The sequence below is a fragment of the Tursiops truncatus genome, chromosome 14 (genome assembly GCF_011762595.2).
Source record: "Tursiops truncatus isolate mTurTru1 chromosome 14, mTurTru1.mat.Y, whole genome shotgun sequence".
Taxonomy (NCBI): Eukaryota; Metazoa; Chordata; class Mammalia; order Artiodactyla; family Delphinidae; genus Tursiops; species Tursiops truncatus.
Window position 1 is genome coordinate 4,329,604 of NC_047047.1, and position 14,370 is coordinate 4,343,973.

The window sequence follows — 14,370 nt, forward strand, 5'->3', positions numbered from 1 at the left end:
AATGACTTTTTCAACAAATGGCGCTGGAAAACTTGAATATGCACATATAAAAGAATAAAGATGTACTCCTTTTTAATACCATACACAAAAATTAATTTAAAATGGATCATGGACTAAATGTAAGAGCTATACCCTAAAATTCATAGGAAAAAACGAGGAGTAAATTTTGATGATCTTGGATTAGACAAAACTTTCTTATATACACACCAAAACCCATAAGCAACAAAAGAAAAAAGTAGATAAATTGGACTTCATCAAAATTTAAAAACAAAAAACAAAAAACACTATACTACCAAGGGAGTGAAAAGAGACAACTCACAGAATGGGAAAAAAATACTTTCAAATCACATATTTGATAAGAGACTTGTATTCTGAATCTATTCATAGCTCTTACAATGCAATAATAAAAAGATAAATAATCCAATTTAAAAATGGACAAAGGATCTGAAAAGACATCTCTCAAAAAAAGATACACAAATGAGCAGTAAGCACATGAAAAAAAGCTCAACGTCATTAGTCCTAAGGGAGATACATACAGAAATACATACAAATCAAAACCGCAATGAGATAGCGTTCACGTTCACTAGAACACTGGGCAAAAAAAGCCAACCAAACAAACAAACAAACAGAAAACAAGTAATAACCAAGGTTGTCAGTGCTGGCAAGGATCAAGGATGTGGTGGAAATAAGTGCTATTGGAAATCTAAAATGGTGCCGATGCCGCGGAGAGGCTGGGCCCGTGAGCCATGGCCGCTGAGCCTGCGCATCCGGAGCCTGTGCTCCGCAACGGGAGAGGCCACAACAGTGAGAGGCCCGCGTATCGCAAAAGAAAAAAAAAAAAAAACGAACACATTTTACGTGGTGCAGGATTCCCTGATTAGAACCAAGAGGGTGCAGACATTTGGGGGAATGGTCAGGGCAATTGATAAGAAGGTGTCTTTTAAATTCAATCCTCATAGTTTAATTGAAACAAGCACTTCCTGATGTGTCTACATGGTAATAAGATCCCAATGATAATTATTGGTTAACTTAATTCCTTGGGAAAGATCAATTCATGAGGCATCAGAGCACCACAGAACTGCTGACACTTCCCTGACTATAATTGCACATAGAAAAAGAGATTTGAAATATGAAGGAGGAAAAAGCTCAGCTTATACTTGCAAAGCAGAGCATTAAAGGAATTATTCTGGAATTTCAGGTCAACAGCAAGCTACTGAATTATCTGAAGCTTTTGGTCTAATTATCCAGATAACTGTATTAGCAGTAGAAACCTTGCTTGCTCAGACCATCTGTGGTGCCAGGTCCCAAGAACCCTTGTGATCCTTGTCATCTGCTCTTCTAAACCGGTCTACTCAGAGTCCAGTGGTGGGGAGAGAATGACATCCTCTCCCCAGTGGATCCCTTATAAGTTAAGCGACCAAATCCGGTCTACCCTCATGAGACTAATTAAGGGGTGATGCACCCAGCAGGGAATCACCTATTACCCAGGGCTTCAGCTGTGCACAGCTGGAAGCAGAGTTTTGGGGGGTTGATTTTCTTTCCTTTTTACCCTCAGTTTCCCAAAGCAACTTCTGTCTTAGAAAAGTTCCAAAACAAACAAGAGCAAAACTGACTGTTCTGTGCCTTCCCATGGTGAAGTGGAAAATCATCTCCCTCCAAGAATAGTTTTAAACAAAATGATCAGCACATCTTTTCTTCCTTCCCATAGTATGCGGTATAATTGACCTTACTGGAAGGTATCTGCACAGCACTTCTGGAACTGAAGTATTTGTTGCTTGCCTCTGAGCTCTTGTTACTTTTGGGGGGCTCGGATTTTATTCTTTTTTTAGGAAGAAAGAAGAAGAAGAAAGCAATGATAGAGAATTGGTCAGCGCCGTCCAGAAACATGACTTGCTTTCCAAGCCCACAGCTAGCAATTAAGCTGGATGACCTCAGATCAAGGCCTGGCACATCATATCCCTAAACTGGAAGCCAGCATCCTGAGCTGGAGTGAAGTCAAGAGCTTTGACCCTGTTTTCAGGACAGAAAAGCCAAGCTCTGTCTCCGCTTCCCAGAGTCAAACTACTACTACTCAGAGGGTGCTGCAGAAGGGTGTAATCAACTCTGGGAGATTCCGCATTGTGAGGGGGAGAGGAGAGGCACCATGGTGGTGCAGGTGGATGGGACTGGGCATGAATGTGGGCTTTGAAATGGAACAGGTCTTCACTCCAGAGTATGGCTAGTGTCATGGTCTTACAATTCTAATGTGATTGCTTCCCTAAGGGAATAGGGATTGTGTAGAGGAGAGAAGCTTGAAGTTGTGCGATCCTGGTTGTGTCCTAAACACCTCCAAGCTTCAGCTGCCTTATTGATGATAATATTGATGGTGATGGTGATGATAGTGATGATGGTGATGGTGGTGGTGGTGGTGGTGGTGATGGTGATGGTGGTGGTGGTGGTGGTGATGGTGATGGTGGTGGTGGTGATGGTGATGGTGGTGATGGTGATGATGGTGGTGGTGGTGGTGATGGTGGTGGTGGTAATGGTGTGATGGTGGTGGTGGTGGTGATGGTGGTGGTGGTGATGATGGTGGTGGTAGTGATGGTGATATTGGTGGTGGTGGTGGTGATGGTGATGATGGTGGTGGTGGTGATGGTGATGATGATGACTATCTTAAAGATGGTGTGACGATCAAGTGACATAACATATGACAGAGAGGGAAATGCTTAGTACATATTAGATACCAGATGAATTTTAGATTCATTTTATTTCAAAGAGATTATGAACTCTATATAGGCAGAAGCCTTCTATCCCTTTGTATTCACCATAGTTCCTAAGCAATATCTTTTCCACAACATCCCCTAAATGAATGAAACGGATGACGGAAATAAGACAGCAGGTGATTAAAAATGAAATGCTTCATCTTACTCTACCTACACACATTATCGCCAGTCACAGCTGCTCAGAAGACGAGTCATAATGTTAGTTGAACCCAGACTAACGTGGTGAGCTAGCATCTGTACTTTCCCCCCTCTTTCTTCTCTGTTTCAGGAGTGTCACCTCCCTCCCCAATCCACTGCCACCATCACTGGTACTAAGAATGTCTAGTAGGTCGGTTCTCCCTCTCTTCTCTCTGAAATTACACCTGCTTTTCTTTCTTTCCTCAATTCCCTTAGGGTGGCTTTGACTTTGGATGTCAAGGAGCACTGATTCTCACATTGGATGTCAAGGAGCACTGATTCTCTCGATGGTGGGTGGCACCAAGGAGAGGCTGCCTTTGTTAGCCCAGGAGAATTGCTGGTGGGTATTCAGGCATTTTGGTTCGGTGGAAGTGACAGGTACAGGCTAGTGAGATGTGGCGATATCATGGGCCAGAGGAGGTTTCCAACCTTCTCCTCTAATTGGGCTTCAAGGACACAGATGGATGTGGAAAAAGCATAGCTGTGACCTTTTTTCACAATTCATCTTCAAGGAACCCACTTGCATGCTAGTAAACCACTGACGAATCCCATTTTCCGTGACTCAATGCAAGTGTGAGAACTCCAAGGGAAGAACTCATAGAGATGGGGCTTGTCTGCTGGCTGGGAAGACTGAAGGTTCCCAGAGCTGAAGATGTGTCATCTCAACAGCATCTGTGGGACTGGGATGTAGAGGAGTAAAAAAAGATTCTTTTTTTTAAATTAATTTTTATTGGAGTTTAGGGGCTTTCCTGGTGGTGCAGTGGTTAAGAATCCGCCTGCCAATGCAGGGGACACCGGTTCGAGCCCTGGTCTGGGAAGATCCCACATGCTGTGGAGCAATTAAGCCCTCGAGCCACAACTACAGAGCCCGCGAACCACAGCTACTGAAGCCCACACACCTAGAGCCCGTGCTCCTCAACAAGAGAAGCCACCGCAATGAGAAGCCCGCACACCTCAATGAAGAGTAGCCCCCGCTCGCCGCAACTAGAGAAAGCCCACGCGCAGCAACAAAGACCCAATGCAGCCAAAAATTTTAAAAATTAAATTTAATTTAAAAAATTAAAAAAACATTTTTTATTGGAGTACAGTTGCTTTACAGTGTTGTGTTAGTTTCTGCTGTACAGCAAAGTGAATCAGCTATATGTATACATATAACCCCTCTTTTTGGGATTTCCTTCCGTTTAGGTCACCACAGAGCATTGAGTAGAGCTCCTTGTGCTCTACAGCAGGTTCTCATTAGTACTTTATTTTATACATAGTAGTGTACGTATATCAATCCTAATCTCCCAATTCATCCCACCTCCCCCCCAAAATTCTTGAGAGTTCATTTTTCCTTTGGAATTCAAAGTTCAGACTGGTGCCTGACCCTCAGCAGGATATCATTGAAAGTAGGAGACCGGCTGGAGCAGAGGAGAAACAGTAGGTGCGCGGCGGGAAAGTGGGCATCTGATTCCCCGTGAGGTGGGTGAATCACAGTGGAAAAACTGGCCATGAGGGGCTTCACTGCGTGGGGCAGGAGATGAGGGGTATCCAGAGAAGGCATGACCTGAGTCAGGTGCACCAGGAGCAGTGGATGTCCTGGTGGGATCTGGGGGTTGGGGGAGGGTGTGCAAAGAACCCACAAGAATGCCTCAAACAGAGGGAGCCAGACGTTTGGCATCACGTAGAAGAAAGGGCATTCCACCAGTAAGAGAGAATTTCAAAGAGCATCATCTGAGTTAAAGAAACTCTTTCCTCCTTCTCCTTTCTCCTCCCTCTAAACACAGCGAAGGAAAAGGCCGAAGCAGACAGGAGGAAGTAGAACAGGAGGGGAAAATAGACCACACTCTCTGTCCCATTGCCGGTCGGACCTAAGCTGGGGTAAAAGGAGAAGTCTGAACTGGACTGGAGATTATTTTGATATTAGATTAAAGTAGTCTTTTAAATTTTTTATTTTAAAATTAACATAGAACAAAATCGGCCTTTGGGGTGCACGACTGTATGAATTTTAACACATATAGATTCACACCATCACCAAGGAAGGCAGGTTACTTTCTTGCACTCTCCTTTTGTGTGTCCCCTTTTCACACCTTCCTCCACCCCTAACCCCTGGAAACCACAGATCTCTTCTCTGTCGCGGTTTTGGCTCCCTGCAAATGTCATATAAATGGAAAAATGTAACCTTTTGAACTTAGATGTTTTACACTCAGCCTTATGCTTTGAGATTCAGCCTAGCTGCTGTGTGTCTCAGTAGTACGTTCTTTTTTATTTCTACGAAGTGTTTAATTTTTGCAGGTACAACTATTGACTGATAGATGCACCCTATGCCAGGTATCACTTGATTACCTCTGAGCCCCAAATTCACCATTCAGTATCTGCTCCACGGAATAGACTGGATTTTTGAAGCATTTATCCCTTCCGGTGAGAACAACGTTGAGCTCCATCAGTGGAGGGAGTCGGAGGGGCCTTGCAGGAGGGCCTTCCTGGTTCCAGCTGCTGTGTTTTGTGTTATTCTTCCTGTTGCTGCACTATCAGTCAGCAGCATGGGTGTGTGACATCTGTTGGTGCCCTGCCCAAGCTGTGCACACAGAGGAAATTACCTCTTAGGCACCTTGCAGTCCTGGCCTCTCATGGACACCGTGCAGTCCAAGTCTCCGGCCCACGTGGCCCTCCGCATTCCCCCCTGCACCCCTGCCGCGGCTTTGGCTCACCTGCACACCAACACTTTGGTCCCTGAAGCTCCCACAATGCGGACCCGGGTGCTCCAGACCTCATGCCCACAGCCGTGCCCCCATTCATGCCATGAGTCCGTCCACCAGCCATGGCTTGCTCTGTCCTGGGAGTCTGCTGGCTGCTTTCCAGCAACTGTGGACTAGCTCTGGCCCAGGCAACTAAGAGAACTCTGCCATTCAGTGGGCAATATCTCACCTTCTCTAACAACGTCTGAACCCCAGACTTGGGGAGGAGACTCCTTCCAAGTTTGTCTCCCTGCTCTCCTTCAGCCCCAAGATACTCTGGAGTTCTACTGACATCTCTATACTCACTCTCTTATAGCCAAATAATTGTTTATATTAAAGATTCCCTTTAAAAATTACTGTGCGGTTTCTGTCTCCCGATGGGAGCCAAACTGATACACACTAGTTTAAGGTCGTTGAGTTCTTTCCAGATAGTGATGATTTTGACCAGAGCTGCTATAAACATTCATGTACAGAATACGTGTATGTATGTGAACATAATTTTCATTTCTCTGGGACTGATATCTAGGAATGGGATTTCTGGAATATATAGTAAGTGGATGTTTCACTTTGTAAGGAGGTGTTAAGCTGTTTTGTAGAATGGCTGGACCATTTGCTTTCCATGAGAAGTATATGAGAGCTCCAGGTATCCATGTCATCATCTGCGTCTGGTATTGTCAATTTTTTTTTCTTCTTTGGGGGGCTATTTTAATTTACGTTTTCCTAATAGATATTGATGTTGCACATCTTTTTATGCGCTTATTTGCCATCTATGTATCCTTTTTAGTAAATTGTCTATTCAAATTTTTTGCTCCTTTTTTTAAATTGGGTAGTTTGCTCTTTATTATTGAATTTAGAGAGATCTTTACATATTCTAGTTACAAATCCTTCATTGGATATGTGATTTTCAAATATTTTCTACATGCTTAAGGCTTGTTTTTTCATTATTTTGACAGTATTTTTCTCATAACAAATGTTTTTAATTTTTTGAAATCCAATTTACTAATCTTTTTTCTTATAGGTCATGCTTTTGGTGACATATCTAAGAACTCTGCGTAATCTCAGGTCATATTTTCTTCTAAAATTTTTACAGGTTTAGTTTTACATCTAGATCTATGGTCCATTTTGAGTTAATGTTTGTGTAAGGTTTCAAGTTCATCTTATTGCATATGATGGCCAATTATTTAACACCCTTTGTTTAAAACTCTGTCCTTTCTTCATTGAATTACCTTTCACACTTTATCAAGACTCAACAGGCCATATCTGTATGGGTGTATTTTTGCACTCTTGATTTTGTTTTATTGATCTATTACTTAGCCAATATAGCATTGACTTGATTGCTGTAAATTTATATTGATTTATAAAGTTGAGTAGTGTAATTCCTCCAACTTTATTTTCTTTTGCAAATTGCTCTGATTTTTTAAAAACTTATTTATTTGTTTTTATTTTTGGCTGCATTGGGTCTTTGTTGCTGCCTGCGGGCTTTCTCTAGTTGCGGCGAGTGGGCGCTACTCTTTGTTGCAGTGCACGGACTTCTCACTGCGGTGGCTTCTCTTGTTGCGGAGCACGGGCTCTAGGCGCGTGGGCTTCAGTAGTTGTGGCATGAGGGCTTCAGTTTTTGTGACACACGAGCTCAGTATTTGTGGCTCGCAGGGGCTCTAGAATGCAGGCTCAGTAGTTGTGGTGCACAGGCTTCCTTGCTCCGCGGCGTGTGAGATCTTCCTGGACCAGGGCTCGAACCCGTATCTCCTGCACTGGCAGGCAGATTCTTAACCACTGAGCCACTAGGGAAGTCCCTGCTTTGATTATTTTAGGTTATTTACTTTTCCATTAAAATTTTAGAATCAGTTTGCCTGGATCTACAAAAAATTCTTCTTGGATACTGAAGGAAATTATGTTAAACTTCTAAATCAATTTGGGGAGAATTTATTTGAGAATCTGTTGTGGATTTGTCTATTTCTTCATTTAGTTCTGTCAGTTTTTGTTGCATGTATTTTGAAACTCTGATGTTAGGTGCATACACATTGAAGACTGTTATGTCTTCTTGGCAAATTCATTTTTTATCATCTTTATCCCTGGTAATTTCCTTTTCTCTGAAGTCTCCTTAAGCTGATGTTAATATAAGCACTCTAACATTCCTTTAATTATTGTTTATAATACGTTTATATCTAACCTTTTACTTTCAACCTGCTTATATCATTATATTTGAAATGTGTTTATTGCAGAGGGATATAGTTTAAATACAGTCATTTAAAAAAGTGTGTTCTAATAATCTTGGTCTTCTACTTACTATGTTTATACATTTGACATTTGATATAATTATTAGTATATTTGGGTTTATGTCTACCATTTTATTGTTTGATTTCTGTTTATTTCCTCAGTTATTTGTTCCTCTATTTTCCTTTTCCTTTCTTCTTTTGGGTTATTTAAACACTTTTATTAGTCCATTTAAATTCATCTATTATGTTTTAACAATACTTGTTTTTCATTTGTTTGTTTGTTTTAGTGGTTGCTCAAGGGATTAAAGTATGTTTTCACTTTTTTCTTAGAATCAATATTTTACCGTTTCAAGTAGGATGTAGTTACCTAACCACCACACAAGTTCCCCTACTCTGTCCCTTTTATGCTGTACTTGACTTATATATCACACCTACCTACATCGAAAATTCCATCAGAAGAGGTTATCACATTTTGCTTTCAATGGATTGTATCCTGAATATTTAAAATATTATGTCATGCAACTCTGGACCTTGTTGAAATCCTATGTACAATGCTATTTTTGTTTAAGCAGGCAACTGACCTAGTTGGATTCAAGCCCAAAATTCTAACCAGCCTTGTGGTTTCAATGTCAGTTCTATTTCACTGTCCTTCAGTTCTATTTAGACTTGTCCCTGGAACTCAGGAAGCAGTCTATCCTATAGTTTAATTCTCAGAGTTTATGGGATTCTATTTGGGGTCAGACTCATGCATGTGCAGCTTGGGGATGAGCCTTGGAGTTTGTAAGCAGCTTTACAGGTTTGCTTTCCCGAGCTCCTCGCTGTCAGCACTCTGCACAGTACTTTCAGGTTCTATAGGTCTCTTGTCTTCCTCTCTGTAGTTCTCTGGCAAGAGTGCTGGTGTGTTAAGTACTCCACCCTGCAGTGCACTTCCCCCCACTGCTTCCACCTCCCCAGCCAAGTGGTAAGAGAGACAAAAAAAAAAAAAAAAAAATCAATAGAGATTTGCCTCACCTTGAGACCACAGCTCCTTGTATCAAAATGGACAATTCTCCCTCCTAGAGAGATATAGGCTCTTGAGGACCCCTCTTTTCTCTGCTTTTGTTGGTGTCACTGATGCCAACACAGGATTGCACAGGGGCTAGGAAGGAAGAGAATATAGAAAGGAAACTGTACGGGAGTGTTAGGAAACACCTTTCCCAGTCTTCAAGGCAGAACTAGAGGGCTTCTTCTGGAACTAGTGTTAACACTAAGGTCCACTCCTGGGTTTTGGACTGTGCTGAGTCTAAACTAAGAGATATTGGAGGAAAATAAAATCGTGGAACTTTGAATCCTTGTCTTCTCCAATCTTCCTGCTTTGATGTACTTTTCAAAATCCTCAAACTGATTTTTATATGCATTCTTCAGGTTTCATAGCTACAATGAGTGGGAAAGGTAGGGGGCTGTGTGCTTACTCCATCTTACCTGGAGCTTCAATCTGGAAATGATATAGATAGTAAATGTGGGTACTAAAACCCAAAAGAGACCAGGAAAGCTCTTGGTGAGGTCGCCTGAGACATCATCCAGGGTCAGTAAGGACTATTCTACAACGTGCACTAGAGGTAAGATGACCACCGTCCAAAGTAGGATACATTTTCAGAGTAAGAAATTATACTTGGTCTATGAAAATTATACCTGGACAACAAGTGTAAAGCCGGAACCAGAATATACGGACACCTTGTTTAGAAGGTGTGGTGGGAATCCATTATCCCTTCTCATTGTATTCTACTGAGATCCACTGTTTAAGTACCATCAGTCTTCTGTATATAGAAAACTTGTTTTGGTTGTCCACTTTGTTTTGACTGATTTACACGTAAGAACTGGAAATAAAACCTTGTCCTAAATGTTAATTTGTCATCCTTAGCATACCCACTCACCTGGAAGAGTGTATTCTGTAAAAGATAGACCCAGATATTTCTTTTTTGTGTGTATGCACAAATCTGGGGATCATTTTGAGTTTGGTTAAGCTAAGAACAACACTCTGGACCTCTGGATATATCAGTTACAGCCATCCTTATTTTAGAATAAAATAAATCTGGACACACTGGCCAAAAGGGGTTTCTGAGTCTTAGATCTCCGAGAGTGGCTGGCAGGAAAACCAGGGCTTCTAGTCATCACCAGAACACAAGGACACGATGACAGTGTGGGTCCTTCCCTTCTGAGACCCTACAATGAGCTTTTCCCGCAAGAAAATTCCTCCAGGAATAATTTATACCCTTTAACTCATCTTTAACTTTATCACTGAAGTTCCCAACAAAAATGTTGCTTGGTGCCAAAACCACAGTGGTTTTTGTGATGTGGGTGTCTCTGTGCAAAAAGACCTCAAAAGCCTTTCACACAGGCACCCAGCAGTGGCCAGATGGCAATGACTCTGAGCCCCTCCAAACCTAGATCACGTTCGGACAAGCGGATGGGACACGTTAAATGTGAACGCGCCCAGAAATCGCCTTTCTTTATTGCTCAAATAAATCGCGCCCTTCTATCGGGGAAGACGAAGCATGAGTGTTGTACCTTCATGTGAGACTAGAACGCCCTGTGAACAGCACATTGAACTCTCATCAGGAAAACACTGGTGAGAACGAAAGGAGCCTCGTCTACGCGGAACAGCTTCTTGGTCCTCTGGCCTAAGGCCCATCACTTAGGAGGAACTCAAGGAGACCAGATAGTCAGGAAGCACGTGGGGGCCACCAGCCTCGAGAGGCAAAGGCTCAGACTTAAGCGCTGTTCAAGCCCCAGTCTTGCTGTCCTTTAACCAGTGTAGACATCTATTTTCCAGACTCTTGTCCTGGCTTCTGCCTTTCTACTTTGCACATAACTGCTGGTCTGTTCCTTGTCTCCTCCAAATCATTTTGGCCTAATTGGTTCCTACTTCCTATGGCCCAGAGTAAGGTTGTGTACTTCATGCCCTGCGCAAAGGCCAAGGCAACAAGGATGAGCTGAACTTGGCCCCACTCCTCTCCCCAAGCCCTGTGTCCTGGCTCAGGGCTACACGGGTCCCGAGGAAGTCGCTCTTCCTTCTAGCTCTCACAAGGACACAGTAGAGAGGAACCATGGCCCTGTCTGCCCCTTGGCCCCTGGTCTCTGCCTCTCCGACTTGCTTTCTGTGCTCCAGTGAATGGGTGAACACGGAATAAGAATTGTCTTCTTCACAGAGACGGTTTAGGCAAAGTTTAAATCACTTGTTTCTAATAAAATAATATTTATTTGACTGCAAAGATCTATAAAGTGATGTCAACAATACATAGAAGACATGACAAGTCCACAGCCACAAAGCCAGTGGCTGTATCTGCTGATTCCGCTGAGACCGCTAGGAAAATCTTAGGGGCCGTGTGGGCTGAATTCGCTCTCCCTCTGTCTAGCCCAGGAAATCTGAGGCTCCCACAATAGTTTTCGTGTCATTCCAGTGCCCGCCACGCTCGCTCAGGGCTGGCAGAACGCTTCCCATTCTATATCAGCTTGATCCACGCTGTGTGCTCTGTCCATCAGGGTCTCTCTCTACTCACCAGGGACAGGACGGGAGGGGTGTAGGAGGAGGCAGCTCAGGGCCCATTTCACCGTCCTTTAGGCTGGGAGCGCCTCCCAGCGGTTTCTGTTTTACTGAGTCTTTTCTAGAGAAAAAAATCCTTGGGCTAATTCTGAGATGATTCCACGTGAATCCTTTAGAGCTTTTCACAGGCATGTGGTAGCGTATTTGGGTCCAGAATCTGGAATTGGGAGGAACTGATTTGAAGCCTCTCCAGGTGACAGTGGGCAAAACCCTGAGAGCTTTTTTCACTAGATGAGGTAGAGACTCCGGCTCTTGGAAGGAAGAGAACTTAATTAAAATCAGTTTCAGTGTTTGATCCTCCAAGGCAATGTTCACTGCTGCTTGTAGTTCAAAGACACTGGGTCCGCTGACGTAGCTGGGACTCAAGATAAATATTCCTCTTCTACTTTTCTTAATAATGCTCACGATGTCTTCTGCATACGCTGGAAATAAAAGATTTAATTATTCGACATTGTTATTGTTTTTTTTTTAATGACCACGGTTAAAGATTTGATAAAAGTTCATAATAATGCAATTGACAAGGAAATGTAGTTATTTCTGAGTTATACATTTTAAAGTAATAACTAGAATTATGACCTATTACATTATACCAGAACATATAAGATTTTTAGAAATTTCATGTAATGTCTGAAACATTTATATTAGCATACTTCCATACAAATAACCCAAAGAAAGTTTACTATTAGTTGTTTTTTTGTTTGTTTTTTTATACAGCAGGTTCTTACTAGTCATCAATTTTATACACATCAGTGTATACATGACATTGTTATTGTTAAACCCTGAGTCACAATAACCCTGAATCTCCCAGATCCACCCAGAGGGTTCCTTGCAATGGGCACTCTGAGGCAAAGAGGAAAGGAAGCCTGGTTTTCTTTATCACTTCTGCTAAATCAACTCTGTGGACAGTTGAAGATATGTTCCAGTGTCTAGTGACTGTCAGTTTCACATTCCTCCCTGTGTTCTGTCTCCTCAAATTGCCAATTCCTCTAGGAGCAAAGCTCGTTGGAACAAGGTTGGCCGGGATAAGAGAGGGGCATGGAATGTCCCAGGCTCCTGGGTTGCGCATCTCAGGCAGAGGAGGTCAGCGGGACAGGATGAGGTCTGCACATCTGATCGTGCCCAGGACTGGGCCCGGGCCTGGGGAGCCTGCTGGACCCAGTCCGGAGTTTGTGTCAGGCACAGTCCCAGAAAGCAGGGGGACCACCCGTTTGGGAGGACAAGAGATAACTTCCTGTTGAGGAGCCAGAAAAGAGATCTTCATTCTGGAAGGCTCCCTGCGCTCCAAAAATGTTTTTTCCTGAAGATGGATTATTTTCCTCCTGTGGCAATTTTGTTTATTTTTAAATTTTAATTTTATATTGGGGTATAGTTGATTTACAGTGTTGTGTTAGTTTCAGGTGCATAGCAAAGTGGTTCAGTTAGACATATACGCATATCCACTGAAGATGGATTTTTTTGATGATGGAGTGTGTTCCTGCAACACACATTTTTCTGTGTTGTTGCCCCAGAAGTTCTAAGCTCATGAAACCTTCCAGAAGATAAATAGCCCAGCGGAAAGATGACAAGACAACGTAGAGAGTGCTTGCACGTGACTCTCCTTCTTGTGCTACGTTTTCTGTTGGCGTGCAGGACTTACCTCCTCCTGGGGCCACGTCTCTTTCAAGCAAACACAAGGTGTATCCATATTTGTTTTCCAAAACTTCAGGGAATAGACTCAGAGCCAAGGTTTCCTCACTCAGAGACGAAGTGGCCTCACTCTCAAGAGGGCTCCATTTCCCATAGGATATGAAAGCATCGAACTCCTTTTTATCTGAGGAAGAAGCACAATAAAGAATGCAAGCCACACGGGGCTTCCCTGGGGGCGCAGTGGTGGAGAGTCCGCCTGCCGATGCAGGGGACGCGGGTTCGTGCCCCGGTCCGGGAAGATCCCACATGCCGCGGAGCGGCTGGGCCCGTGAGCCATGGCCGCTGAGCCTGCGCGTCCGGAGCCTGTGCTTCACAACGAGAGAGGCCACAGCCGTGAGAGGCCCGCGTACCACAAAAAAAAAAAAAGAATGCAAGCCATTGACCTATTTTTTACTCTCGTGGCATACCTACATACACTCGAACCATATGGTACATGGATAAGAATTAAGATTTGGGATCCTTACTGCATGGATTTATTAAATGAAAAGCAACATCTGTGTTCATTTCAGAATCCCACTGCTGAGGGGTATTGATTATCCACCCAGAATCAGATTCTAATCGATGAGGCCCTCCTGCACCTTCACTGACGTCAGATCAAACAGCTGGGGCCTCCTCTGATTAAATCGCAAGTTCTCAGGAGTTCCTCGGAGCTGTTTTTGCATCTGCAGCGTTGCTGTCTCATTAGTCACACATCAAAGTGGAGTCTGCTCCACCAAAGTGTGATAATACCCAGTGAGCAAAGCCCTGCAGAGACCCAGTGCATTAGCGAGCTGACAGCACACGTATCTGTGTTTGAATCCCCATATGTAAAATGAGATAGTCATAACTCCCCGTCTTGCTTCTGTCAGGGCTGCCTGGGATAATGTATATGAAGGATTCGGTGACTGACTTATGGCAGGCACAAGATAATATGCATTCCTTTCCCTTTTAGATGGAAAACTATATTTTGGAACTTGTTTTAGGGTATTTTTAAGGTCTCATATGCCTCTGTTGACTCAACTATTATAAATGCACATAGACTCTGGGATGTGCTAGAGAACCGACTGGAAGCCATAGAAAATCTCAAAAGTTAACCCACGAGCTCTGGAGTTGCACACAGCTGGCTCATCTTCCAGCACTTTGCATAGTACCCGACCAATAGTATTATTACAAAGGAGCAAACAGCAGCGCTGTTACTGATGCAGTTTCGCAGTTTGCTCGACATGGACCTACGAGGCGTTAGCCAACAG

General features: G+C 43.2%; 1 protein-coding gene across 4 annotated transcripts in view; it reads right to left on the reverse strand.

Annotated features, from left to right (window-relative positions):
- Window positions 1-11,083: 11,083 nt before the first annotated feature.
- IL18RAP (interleukin 18 receptor accessory protein) overlaps window positions 11,084-14,370 on the reverse strand; it is a 30,089-nt gene continuing 26,802 nt past the window's right edge. For all 4 annotated transcript variants that reach the window (XM_019931251.3, XM_019931253.2, XM_019931252.2 and 1 more), the window contains 2 exons: window positions 13,092-13,265; window positions 11,084-11,877 (listed from right to left, as the gene is read on the reverse strand). In XM_019931251.3, the coding sequence (XP_019786810.1) occupies window positions 11,408-11,877; window positions 13,092-13,265 (644 nt within the window). In that variant the 3' untranslated portion in view covers window positions 11,084-11,407. The remainder of the gene's footprint in view (window positions 11,878-13,091; window positions 13,266-14,370) is intronic.